General features: G+C 43.4%; 2 protein-coding genes across 2 annotated transcripts; both read left to right on the top strand.

Moving 5' to 3' along the window:
- Positions 1-3,925: 3,925 nt before the first annotated feature.
- On the top strand, positions 3,926-11,237 carry THITE_2089435 (uncharacterized protein; the record flags this gene model as incomplete). The annotated part of the gene is made up of 3 exons (XM_003654225.1): positions 3,926-3,934; positions 10,926-10,990; positions 11,066-11,237. 3 exons carry the CDS (start codon positions 3,926-3,928, stop codon positions 11,235-11,237), a joined length of 246 nt encoding a protein of 81 aa, XP_003654273.1.
- An 882-nt stretch (positions 11,238-12,119) lies between these two features.
- THITE_2145189 (uncharacterized protein) lies at positions 12,120-13,807 on the top strand (the record flags this gene model as incomplete). Its single annotated transcript, XM_003654226.1, has 5 exons — positions 12,120-12,554; positions 12,623-12,743; positions 12,806-13,139; positions 13,198-13,397; positions 13,530-13,807. The coding sequence occupies 5 exons, from the start codon at positions 12,120-12,122 to the stop codon at positions 13,805-13,807; spliced, it is 1,368 nt and encodes a 455-aa protein (XP_003654274.1).

Raw genomic sequence — 13,807 nt, forward strand, 5'->3', positions numbered from 1 at the left:
CTTATACTTCTCAAGGTTGCTATCTTGATTGAACTTATAGATGAAAACCTACTTAAGAGGTAGCGGTCTCCCTTTAAAGCTTTTATATAGAATCTTATACTATGTCTTTCTATTGACAAGATTACAAATCTCTTCCTTAGCCACTTTTATAAACTCGTACCCCTAAGGGTAGTTGACGAGATCTTTCTAGCGCTTAAGAAGCTTAGTAAGGTCGTCGAAATGAACTCGGAGCCTATTTAGTATTGCCCTAGGACGTATATCACGATATTAGTGGACTATCGCTATAAAAACCGTATATAATATATAGTGTTGGATATTATCGCCCTTCTATAGAGCGGTCATAGGGTCACTTAAAAATATATAGCTAAATGAATGCTATACGTACTGATCTAGTATATCAATGCCCCCCTTATAATATATAAGGGCTACGAAGTATACTAGACTACCGCTTCTGCTTATACCGCTGCTAGGAGACTGTCTATAGATCCGTCTTAACTAACGAGTTGGTAGTCTATATATTTTATATATATATTTACGCTTCTCCTTTGCTAGTAGGGCTATAGATATTCTAGAATTAGGCTAGGAACTATAGTTTAAAGCGTCTTCCTAGTCGTTTAGAGCCTCTAGCTAATCGCTAGGGCGGTCGACCTTATCTTCGGAGCTTAGAGTATCGACTACGGTAGCACTTGCTATTGTACTGCCCTAGCTAGTACTCTTAGCTATACCGCTAGTGACGCTACTATTAGCGTCTCTATTAACTATATTAGGGGCCTCCAATGATATAGTTCCTACTGTACTAGTATCATTGCTAGCCCTGTGATTAGTAGGGGGGCTACTCTCTCTAGACACTTCTAGGCGTTCCTAGCGTAGCTCTAGAGTTGGTTCTAGAGTATAAAGACTATTAGTAGGCTTCTTACCTAAACTCTAGCTACGATACTCAAGTACTTCTATACCCTCTAGACTAGATGATAGAGAGTAGGGAAAAGCCTATCCTTCTAGTTCCTATTCATCTATACCCTTTAGATATCCTAGAGAGCTAGGAACTGTTATTAGGTCTTTATAGGCATCTATAACTCTGAATAGCACTGCCTTAGCGTCCTAAGGCTCTATAGGGAGTTCAATAAGTTTAATAACCTTTCTAGCGACTACTACTAATTGAGTATTAAGCTACTTCTCGCTCTCCTAATAGAATGTATATTCGTTAAAGGTTATATTGCGTATAGTAATGACCTTCCTAAGTTTTAGTACCTAGATATAGTAAATGTTAGATGCCTTATATCTAATAAGATACTCGATATACGCTCTAGGCTTAACCTTCCTAGTATATCTCTCAATCCCCTTTTTATACTCCTTTGTCAGTGGGTATACTCGGTAGCTATATATATAAATGCTGCCCCAATTAGGGTATAGGTTAGCAGTTAGTGTATATACTAGATTAGGCTAATACTAGTAGAACTAATACTTAAACTAAGAGTCGAGTACCTTGTTTAATAAGTGGTAGTTATAAATACGACTTAGGCTTATACTATATAAGTATATAGCTATAACTGTCGACTCTAGCTATAGGTTCTAAAGGAGTCTAGCGCCTATAAGCATTATAATGCTTTTAGTAATAAGTTCTTTGCCTATATATTCTAAACTGCTATTAGGCTCCTTAGTATCTGAAGCTATAACCTCTAAATCGATACCTTGCTCCTACGCCTAGAGCTTGTACGCTATATATCCTTTAATGCTAATAACACTAGTGTCGCCGTCCTATCTAATCTTATAGATAGATAACCTAAATTAGCGTTTTACCTAGCGTTTAAAGTATATAAGCTTATTGTATATACTATTATATATCTTATATATAAGAGGAGTTGTAAAAAGCTTCTTACTATACTCGTCTTTGATAACTAGTAGCTAATTCGAGCTGTTAAATGCTCTTGGAAAGTCGAACAGGTCCTAAGAGACCCTCTAAAATAGGTGTAGTAACGGCTTCGATAGTAGGCGGTACGAAATAACCTATTCTATATATATCTATGTATATGCCTTGTATTCTAGCCTACAAGGCCTACAAATCTATATACCTCTAGCGTTTAAGACAAGATGTTCTAGCGCTTTTAAACTTAGATAACTAGCTCTAATATACTAGAGAGTAGCTAGGTCTTCTCTTTCTAGGAGTAGAGCCTTCGAGGGCCTACTCCTCCCAAAGTTCTTTACAACTATAGTGCTTATAGTTATAAGCCTAGCAAAGCTTCTAAGGAGTACCCTTAGTACATTAGAATAGGAGAAAAGAGCGTTATATTATAGGAAGGTTAGGTTGAACTTCTCAACTAATTATTTAAGTATAATACTTTTCTCTAATATTCCCCAACGTAGTATACAATCTAGACTATAGTACTAAGCGCCCTACGTTCGGAGGCGTCTCTTAGAGACGATATTAATATAAAAGCCCTCTATAACAACAACGTTGTCTATAACAAGGTCCTTAGTGTTTAAGCTATATACGCTATTTAAAACGTTCTTAATAATCTATTTGCTATAGCCTAAGATAGGGAAGGACGTAGTGCCTACCTTAACGATCTTACTGCTTATCTTAACAAACGTACTAGGGATAAGGAGAGCCCTATTATTAACGAGATTAACTGCTCTATAGTTGTTAAATAGAATATATTTACTAAGTAGATATAGGCTAAACTCGAGAGATACGAATACGCTATATATCCCTTTAAGCTCATTTACAATTGTTAGATTGATAATAACGTATATCTAGAGCGCTCCTAGAAATAAAGGACCTATACTACTATTAGAACTAGTAGCTTTAGCGTTTAATAGTATATTCTAAATTTTCTAACTAAGCTTTTGAAGCTCTACCCAAAGGTCGTTCTAGCGCTCTTTAGCGAATCGCTAACGTACTCTATTCACTACGTCGCTCGATAGCGTTATACTATTTAGAGACTCCCTTGTTAGAGTGTACCGAAGTTGCTAATATTCCGAGGGAACCTACTAATAGCGACAAATCTTCAATATATATAGGTAGTCGAGGTTCCTTTTACATTTTTAGCTACCCTTCTAACCTTTCTACGCTCCTAGAAGTATAGGGTAGGCTCTAGGTTTCGAGTAGACCACTACTTTGGTTTAGAGGATCGCCTTGAGTAAGAGAGCTAAGTCGAGGAGAGTCGGTCCCTTTCTACTAAGCTTCTTAGTTATACTAATGTCCTTCAATATATATATTGCCTACTTAGGATCTAAGCGCTTTTATATAGTTCTAAGGAATATAGTAACGACTATTATATCCGTAACTATAGCGATATTAGCCGCCTTTATATAGTAGAGGACTGAAATATACTTGAGAATCTAGGTCCTAGGTTCGATATTGCTCTGACCGCCTCTAGTAAGTATAGTCGTATACTCCTTAGTAAATATAGTGAAGGTAGCGCTATTGGAGGGTACAATGATCTTATATAGTATCTAAATGAACCTATATATACTAGTAACGTTCTTAGCCTCTATAATATTATATATAGTATAGGTATAGCGGTTGCTAATAGATATGTTAATCATTTCGCGAAGCTTATTGACTATATAGAACACCGTAGTGTCGATAGTAGATTTCGAGAACGCTTTATAGAGCTTAAGGAATTTATAGCGAATCTCGTCCTTAATAGGCTTAGTTGACTAAGGTTCTTTACTATAGGTAGTAGGATTAGCCACCTTCTAGGCCTATAGCGCAGTGTACTATATCTATAGATAGCGATCCTAAACCATTTAACGAGTAGTACCCTAGGTAGGCTAAATAGGAAAGCTAAGCATCTTAGCCTCTATAGCGAGCTCGGTATCTAGGTCGATAATATACCAAATATACAAGTTGTTAGCCTCTTAGCGAATGGCGAAGATCTATTGAGGCTAATCTTTAGGGCTATCGAGCGATAGAAGCGCTACAATGGCAACGGTGACGGTTTTCTCAGTTTCAAAAGGCATTTTAAAGTAAATTAAGGAGTGCTACGTTGTTCAAACTGAACAATAGAGGTGATATAAACTTATAGGAGTTGTTGATAATCGAGAAGACTTAAAGTGGTTGTTGAGGAAAAGAAGAAAAGAAGAAGGATAGCCCTAACTAGGCTATACTGCTGTTATAAGTGTTGTATATAAACCAAGCTTATAACTGAGGAGAGTAGCGAAGTAGGGCTATATAGGATATAGAGACATGTGTATTGAGAGAGGTACTCCTCTTATATAGGGTGAGAGGAGCATCGAGGTCTATATACATGTGTGGGCAGAGCTAATATATGCCCCCTAAGCGGAGGGAGCTTAGCAGATGGAGTTACGTGTGCACTAGCACGCGACACCTTGCTTTGAATTTGACAAAGGCGTTATAGACTTCGTCTTTAGTACGAAGCAGTTCTACCTCTAGGAATCTAGTTCCTTTATCGAGGAAAGTTATAAAATATCTATATCTATTATAGGTAGGTGTTTTGAAAGGGCTATAGAAGTCACTGCTTATTTTATCAAGGTATTCGTATACCATTTTATTAGTTGATGCTCGGTACACCTTATTTTTGAAGAAAGCCTTAAAATAGACTTTACAACAGTTATCTTTATCTTTATTCTTCTTCTTTATATAGGTAGTATTAGAAGAAGTATTCTTTATTAGGTTATTTATATTCTTTTTATTTAAGTGACCGAAACGCCTATACAGTGTCTTAATATCTACTGCCCTCTTGACGTAATTTATCAAAGGCAGATTTTTATTTTGGTTATTGATTATTGGGATATAGAATAATCCGTCTCTCTTTTCTCCTTGAGCTATTGTTTTAAAGTCTGAAGTCCTTACTAGATATAAATATCTATTGGTAGTTATAGTCAACAGTTGTAGTAAGGTAGAGACACTGATTATATTTATTTATATCTCTAGGATATAGTAACAGTTCTTCTAAGTGACTACTATTACTTTATTAGTTATTGGGTTATAGAGAGCTGTTTTAGCATTGCCAATTCTAGTTATATTTATTGTTGTTACCTTGCCCTAAGCAACTTGTTTCTTTATAGGTTTGAATTAGGATAAGAGTCTTTTATTAGCTATTATGCTTATTTGGGCACTAGTATTAGCTATAAAGCTATCTAAGTATACCTCTAGAGCTAAAGACTTTCCCTCCTTTTCCAATCTTTTAAATATCACTCTAAGGAGTTGGTCTAGGTTATTGTTATTAGTATTTGTTGCTAAGGAGGTATTATTTATTAAAATATTAGGGTTATTTACTTCGAAAAGGTCCTTCTTATTATCGTTATCTAGATCTATCTTATTGATATCGAGGTAGTCTTCGAATTCTAAATCGGTATTCGAATCGTCATCAGTATCTAGATTTTCGGCAAAAGAGGCTAAAGAAGAAGAGGCCAAAGAAGGTTTATTAGTATTGAAGACCTATAGAGAGCTGGATCTAGCGTTCGAATCCGAGTCTAAAGTATTATCTAACAAAGCCCGTTTTACTATAGCCAAGTAGATTTTCTTCTCCCTCTCTTCTTTCTCTTTATTTGGCTTTTGGAAAGCCTTTAAAGAAGTGGATTTATATTTCTAGCCCTTAGGAGCTCTCTCAGGGTGTAGGAAAGCGCAGTTTTTAGCAATGTGCCTAACGAGCTTGTAATAACTATATTTTTCCTTCTTCTTTTTCATCTCTCTCTTTCTCTTTACAACACTAAAGACTTAGTTATTTTTATTAGTATTATAAGAGATTCTAAGCCTCCTAGATTTATCTAAAAGGCTAGCTAAGAGGGAATCAAAGGTGTAGGCTTTAGGATTCTTCCGAAGGGTCTAAATTATTGAACTAGCAAACCCCTCGAATTTCTCTATTAAACTAAACAACACCTAAGCGATATTCACTTCCTCAGGGAGTTCAACGGCCTATGATTTTAGGTCGTTGATACTCTCCTTCACCTTGTTAAGATATTTTTCTACCGAATCGAAGTTTTCTAACCGGCAGTTGAAATACTCCTTCAGTAGAAGGTATTTGGAGGTGAAGCCTTCGGAGTGATATAGCTCCTTATACCGCTCCCAAGCTTAGAAAGCGGTTTCAATGCCCTTTATTTAGTAGAGAGGGCTATCTTCCACCTAAAGCTTTATCTCGGCTAGTGCTTTCTTTTAACACTTTTTAGTATCGTTATCAGTACTCTCAAAGGCATCTTCAAGGCCGAGTTTTGTTAGGCAGGCCTCTATTTGAAGAGCCTATATAACGTAGTTCTCTGCTCCCTTAAGTTTTTCGAAGGTATAGATCTTCTATAAAGAAGCTATTGCCTTTATTTAGAATTTCCTAGTTAAAGGAAAGACCGAAAGAGGTTATTGTTTCTAATAGAATTTCCTAGGAAAAACTAAAGGAGATAGGATCCTATTGTAAATAAAATCCTTATTCTCGGATATAGCTCTAGGCTTATAACCTATCAGAGAGACAGATTGTTATTGTGCTAGAGGAGAGGGCTAGCACAGGAGGTATACACTGAAAGTGTAGGGTAGGTCGATTGGGGGGTAGGAAATGATTTGGAAGAAGGAGGTTGATCGTAAGGATATAAGGTCTTCTAACCCCAGTGCTATTGTGCTTCGTCATAGAGAGTGCGTAGCGTAGGTGGTTGTTGTAGCATATGCAAAATAGATCAAGGAAGTAGAGGCTGCGAGTTCAACTCGCAAAGTAGTCTATTTCTTCGAAGGTTCTATCTTGCAAAGCCGGGAGGCATTGCATTACTATATAGACGAAGAGCTGTAGTACGTATCTTCGGCTTATCTGAATGCTCTAACGTAGTTGCGGTTATTCGGATCTGGATCCGGATATTTAAAACTAGATCCGGATATCCTATTAGTAATGCATTAGCCGCATTTAGCTTAGTTATCGTTATAACTGGCATTAGCTGCATTCGGCTAACTGGCATTAGCCGCATTTAGCTAGGTTATTGTTATGACTAGTATTAGCCGTATTTAGCTAGGTTATCGTCAGAGCCGGATCTGGATGTTCTGTCGGAGCCGCATTAGCCGTATCCGAATGCTTAGATCCAATGGCTTAGATCCAACGGCTTAGCTCGGCTTAGCTCGGTTCTCCAACAGTTCAGATCCACTTATCTAGACTTAGTCTAGTGTTAGCCGTTGTCAACCGCCAAGGTTGACAGCCTTTGATAGTTGTTATCAGTTGTCAACAGCTATTGCTAGCTGTCAACGACTGCTAAAGTATAAGTTATAATACTATAGCAGTTATACCGTTATAGAACCTTTATAAGGGAGTTTATTATAGGGAAATGCTTAGTATTAGTTATTTATATTGTTATATATTAACAATTGGGTCTTAGTGAATCTACTACCTAGACGGAGTAGGTAAACTTATATAAAGTGGACTTCCCCTTCTCCGAGCTAGCTAGGAAGATAGTAAAGGTGGCCTACTACGAGAGGGCTAGCTTCTTGTTACCAACGCCTATCACCTTACCTTTGCGACGCTCGATCGTGTAATCGAGCAGGTTCAACAGGTTGTAGCCGATGATCGAGCGACTAGCTCCTAGATCAAGGTACACTTCCAGTTCATCGCTATCTTCCTTTATATAGGTGGCGATATAGAGGTACGTATAATTGCCTAGAGGGCTATCGATACTATCATTCGATTCTAAAGCCGAGGCTTCCTTAATCTAGTAAGCTATAACTTCGGGGGTCTCTAGTTCGCCGACTGAATTGTCTATAGATTCTACTACTACATCCTCTATTCTAGACCCTAAGGCTCTAAGATCTGTAGGGTAGCGAAAAATACTCTTCTTTACGTCCTTGCAGTGCTTCAAATGTCGGAATAAAGCGTTGCGCGAACCTAGAGTAGTAGCATAGTAGCTATAAGTACAGTGTTCGAGTATAGCTTGGTTAGCTATATAGTTCTTCTAAGTATATCTTAGGCCTATACCCTTATAAGCCTTGATATAGTGGCGAACCTCCGACTTAGCTTAGAAGGTCTTATAGCACTTATAGTATATAAGCTCTAAATTAATAACTATATAGGCGATCGCCGACTTGGAAGACGATACTGTAGTTGAGGTATTAGAGTGCTCTAAGGCGGTATTAGACGTGTTGGCATCGTTCTCGAATTTGGGATCGCTAGCGAAATACGTATAGTCATAGGGCTGGTCGCGCTTACAGTCGTTACAACGGTCGTTATAACGGTCCTTTTAGTCGTTGCGCTAGTTCCTCCGATTATTATATCGATTATTACAGCGATAGTTATCCCTTTCGTAGTCACGATTATAGCGATTATAGTCTTAGGCCTAGCGCTCATCTCGATCACGATCGGCTAGGCGGTAGTAGTCGCCACTATAGTAGTAGCGGTCCTTATAGTTGCTTCGAGACTTATTAGCCTAATATTAAGGCGTTTACTTAGCCTTGTCTTCCACCTTATCCTTATTACTTGGCTTTTTCTATATATTAGGATACTTCTTCGTAGCTACTGACTTCAATATAGCTCGCGATTGCTCCTATTCATATAGGTACTAATCAAGCGAAGTGAAAAACTAGAGATAACAAATATATCGTTGGATATTTAGGTCTATATACTCCTAGATCTGATATATAGTGCTTTGCCAATTGGAGCCGTTAGCGTTGTTATTTATTGTATAAGCCTAATGCAATTTACGCTCTACGAATTCTATAAAGGCTTCTTCGTTAATAGCGATATCTTTGAGGTAGAGGAATATAGTGTTAAACTTCTTAGTAGCCACTATTGAATCAGGTTTAAAGCGTTTCCTTAGGGCCTCTAGTATCGCTTTAAGGCCTTGTTCTTTAAGAAAACGGCGGTAGCTATTAGAGATAGCTTTAGACTACTAGAGTTGGGCCTTGCCTTTAAGGAGTATAGGGAACATCTTGACAATCTACTGTTTAACAGATCTATCGTTATTATCCTTAATAAAGGTTTTAATATAGGCTTAAAAGCAATAAGTATCTATATAGATAATAGTCTTACTTTTATAAATTACTTTTAGGCTATTAGGGTCTAGGTAGAATAGGTCGAAGACTCTAATATCTTTATACTTGACCTTGAATTCAGTTTAGCCTACTATATAGCTAGAGTCGTAAGTGCCGTTGTAATACTAGTGGCTGTTGGGCGTCGAGCTATCACTCTATAGGTTTAGTCGATAACGATAATACTACTTTGTATAGCGTAGGCTGTTGTAAGCGAGGTTGTATCGTAAGCCAATGGCTATACCTTCTTTGGGAATTGGGTATATAGTCTAGATAGGAGCTAGCTATATAGGTTGTATAGGCTAGTGAGGCTACGCCGGATATATAGGTGCCTACTAACGTAGATCTAGGCCGATATACAATATAGCCGGTATAGCCATAGCTAGCTATACTAGAGGCGTTGGTAGGAGATGGTCGATCGGTGAGGCCTATATCGGCTAGGCCTGTCTGTAGTAGTCCTCTATTACTATACGCTACCTCGGTATATGTTGTAGGCTATTCAATGTCAAGTTATCGAGGCCTAGAATAGTGGGCTGAGGTTAAGGCTATAGCAGTGGAATTCCTGTATATAGGCGATCTATAGCCTCCTAATAGGCCTGTCGAGATGCCTAGGAATAGGTCTTTGCAGAGCGAGCTACAGATTGTCCTTCTAGATATATAATACGAGAGTTTATCTAGTATATAGCCTAGTTCAGTTCCTTTATATTCGCCTAGATTACTTTGGCTACTTAAGACGTTAAGGTATCCGTCAACTTGATTTGACTATATTCTAGGCGGTTGATACGTCGATTTATATACTCCATTGTTCACTTGTTTCAACTGAGTCTTATAGGCTTCGAGGTCGAAGCTTCGTTATTGGGATAGCCGTCTTCGTCGTTAGGACAGTCGACTTCTTTGTTATCGAAGTCGTCGAACTATAAATTATACCTAGTAACGAATGAAGTATCAGCTTCCTACGGATCGCGATCGAAGGTAGTAGAATCTTAGGTATTGCGAAGGCTACGATTTAGGTTAGCTAGGAGGATCGGATACTCGACCTAGGTACGTTGGGCGTTATAGGCTTCGGCTACCCAGTATTCTCTACCTAAGTCGCTCTCTTTGACTTGCTCTATCGGTAGGAGAGTCGATATAGTGGAAGATCAAGCCGTTGCTAGTAGGATCGGTTTAGGAAAATCGCCTAGTATACCTAGCGTATCTCTCGGAGGGTTCTATAGCCTAGAGGGCTTTTCTAGGCCCTTGGCCGCTTTAGGAGGTATGTTTCACGTTAGCCAACGCAACTAATTGGCCAACTAAGTATTTAATGTAGTATAAGATAGATACAGATTAGAATAGGGCAGCCAATAGCTATATAGAATACAGTGATAGCTTGGGATACTAGCTGTATACTAGCTAGGGGACTCCGTAGTATCGAGGGTATCGCTAGACGCGAATAGGATATAAGCCCTTGGCGAGCCTCGGATTAGGAGGGTGTAGAGTACTAAGATATAGCCTTCTAGACCGTATAGAACATAGGGGCTATAGCGCTTAGCGGAAGAGAGGGGAGGTGTAGTGGCCGTCAAAGTCCTTGCTAGACCCGACTGCTTGGTGGAGTCGATAGTTGCAGTTGACTTCTGTATAGAATATAGAGGCCTCCTATAGGTGAGCCGTCGCGAAAGATCGTGGATGCTCGAATAGTTCGATCGAACACGATCGATCAAATAGATTGAATAAGATGGTGGTTAGCGCGATGCGAGAGTTATAGCTACTATTTAATGCGGTGTATATACAATATACAGTGGCAGAGAGAATGGTGGAATGAGCGATGATGGATTCAAAGTGGGGAGGCTCCCTCCATTGCCAAGATATCTTGGCAGTGTGTAGGGCGTATGGGCTATGCAAGGCTAACCCTGTATGGAGCAACCCTAACCCAGAGCCTTCCCAGATGGGGTCATTATCTATTTACATATATAATACGGTTCCGGTATCACTGGTGCAGCACTGGCTGACCAAGGCAATCCACACCGAAGAGCCCTGGCTGACGGCGTTTCCGATTGACCCTGGGTGAGGGATTTCAGCATGGTTTTCTTCGATGATTCGTAGATCCATTCGCGTCGACCTGCTGACTTTCTCCCGCAGCTGGGTGCAGACCGACATCGGCCAACGCGGCGCCGCAGCGTTTGGTTATGAGAAGGCCGCCATCACTGTGGAGGAGAGCGTAAATGGGCTTATCCGTGTCATTGACGCGGCAACGCGGGAAACGCATAGTGGTGTCTTGTGGAAGTACACTGGGGAGCAATCTCCATGGTAGCTGGTTGGCTACAAGCGAGTCTGTAGCAGACATGTAGGCTCAAAGATTGACCGGAAACAAAGGTCTGGGGCCTCTCCGGGGATTCGGATGCGTTGGAAAAGAACAGAGATCAGCAAGCTATTCCGCAAGACCCAAGGCCAGCAGTGACTCCCCAGCGTGTCACGCCAAGGTAGGCTTCCCCAGAGGACTTCCCCAGAGGACGCTGCTGTTCGAAGGCAACTCGTACGAGCTGGAGAGGAAGACAAGGCGGCGCACGATCCAAGGGCCAAGGGTGGGCAGACAACATCACCGGGCTCAAGCGGCCGTCTTCCCTTTCCCTATTGCGAGTACTTACCTACCGGCAACGATTCATTGGCCCCCACGCAGTGCTAATTGGCTGGTGTCTGGTCGCATTGGCAGATGAGCAGCAGGCAGGAGCACTCAGGTTGCAGGTCAGAGACCACGGGTACCCAACCGGAGCTCTCGATACAACTTGGCCCCCAACGACGACCTACGCAGCCACAGCCAACAGCCCCTTTGGCCCCGCTGCTTGTTTCTACACCATGCAACAACGTGGTTTTAGATAGAGACATGGCAATTGCTGGTCAGTTGAGGCTGATATTGCCGGACGAATTGGACGGCTGAGATGGGGAGTTGAGAGACGGTCCGCAGGGCCCATTCCCAGGTTGATAAATCGGGGACAACGAACAACGCAAAGCACATTTCCAACCCGGTCTTCCAATTCCCCTCTCCCGTTTCAACTCAGATCCCTCTCGCCCGTATTGCGTGCCGCTGCTGTGCTCTCCCTGCTGAATACTACCTCCAGCTACCATGGCCCAAGGACCAACGCACGCCGTGGCGCGCCTGAGGGCTGCCTTCCCGGGGCAGGTCACCACCCCGGACATGGGGCCAGCGTTCGAGACCGAGGTCCGCGTTCCCTGGTCTCAGACTTGCTGGACCCGTGCCGCGGCCTACGTCCGACTGCAGACCGCCGCCGAGGTAGCCAGAGCGCTGGCCATCATCAAAGAGACGGGGACCAACTTCTCCCTGCGCACCACCGGCCACAACCCCAACGCCGGCTTCAGCAGCGCTGGCGACACGGCTGTCGTGCTCGACCTGCGGGGTCTGGCCTCGCGGGAGCTCGGCGCAGACGGCATCGCCAGGGTCGGAGCCGGCAACACCTTCGGGGAGGTGTACGCCTGGCTTGCCGAGCACGGTCGCTCGGCCATCGGCGGGCGGGATCAGCAGGTTGGCGTTGCTGGGTTTCTGCTGGGCGGCGGCATGGGGGCGTTCCCGAACCTGTACGGCTTTGGCGCGGACGGCATCGTGAATGCAGAGGTACCGTCTCTCTCTTTCACCTCCTGCGGTCTGTTTCCGGTGTGAAGTTCGAACTCAACAACCCGCAGGTGGTCCTAGCAGATGGCCGCATCGTAAACGCCAACGCACAGGAGAATCCGGATCTCTATCGTGCCCTCAAGGGCGGCGGTTCAAACTTCGGTACGTCTGGGACAGTCGATCTCAGCATAGGTTGGCTGGTAGGCATCGAGAGATTGCCTCGGCCCATCGTCCTAACACAGGCATGTACCCAGGCATCGTCACGCGGTTCGATCTCCACACGTACCCGTTGATCAAGACGCAGTACACCATCAACCTGTACAGTCCGCAGGACTACGTGGGAATCATCGATGCCACCGTCAAAGTGCAGGAGGCGATGGAGAAGGACCCCAAGATCGGCTCCTTCACCAACTTCAACGCCCAGTTCGTTGCTGTTGGGCTGCTGTACGCAGACACTCCGTCCGAGCGCCCCAGCGCGTTTGAGCCCTTCTGGGACCTGAAGAGCCTGATAACCACGGCGTGCCCGACGACCGAGGGCACCCTGCTCTCGCTGGCTCAAACCATGAGACATGAGGAGACTGATGGAAAGTGAGTGTCCTTAATCTTATGATGCAGCTAGTTCGTTCGTCTAACATGGCACACCCAGGCGCCGCATCTGCTCGATCACCACGCGGGTCTCGCGCGAGCTCTACGAGGGCATCTACCAGCTCTACCAGGAAGCCCTGAAGGCCCTGCCCGAGGGCTACGTGCTCCACTTCACGGCGCAGCCGGTGGGCACGGCCGCCGTGCAAGCCGGCGAAGACCACGGCGGCAACTCGCTGGGCCTGGAAAAGATTCCGCAATGCTGTGCGTTCCTTCCACACACACCTGGAACCTCGTCAACAAGCAACCAACCCCCCCCTCTCTCCCTGGGTCCCCTCTGCCGGCGGTGTAATCAGGAGCTAGCAAGCTAACTAACTCCCCCAACACCAAAACCAGGGTGGGTCTTCACCTGCGAGTGGCCCAACGAGCGCGCCGACGCGCCGGCCGAGAGCGCGCTCAGCTTCCTCGAGGAGAAAGTCGAGGCCCTCGCGCGCGAGAGGGGGCTCTTGCTGGCCTACAAGTGCGCCAACTTCGCCACGGGCCACCAGAAGGTCCTGCGCAGCTACGGGGCCGAGAGCCTGGGGCGCCTGCGGGAGACGGCCGCCAGGTACGATCCCGAGGGGGTGTTCCAGAGGCTGCAGTGCGGCGGGTTCCTGCTGCGCGACAACGTGTGA

This window comes from Thermothielavioides terrestris, chromosome 3 (genome assembly GCF_000226115.1).
Source record: "Thermothielavioides terrestris NRRL 8126 chromosome 3, complete sequence".
Taxonomy (NCBI): Eukaryota; Fungi; Ascomycota; class Sordariomycetes; order Sordariales; family Chaetomiaceae; genus Thermothielavioides; species Thermothielavioides terrestris.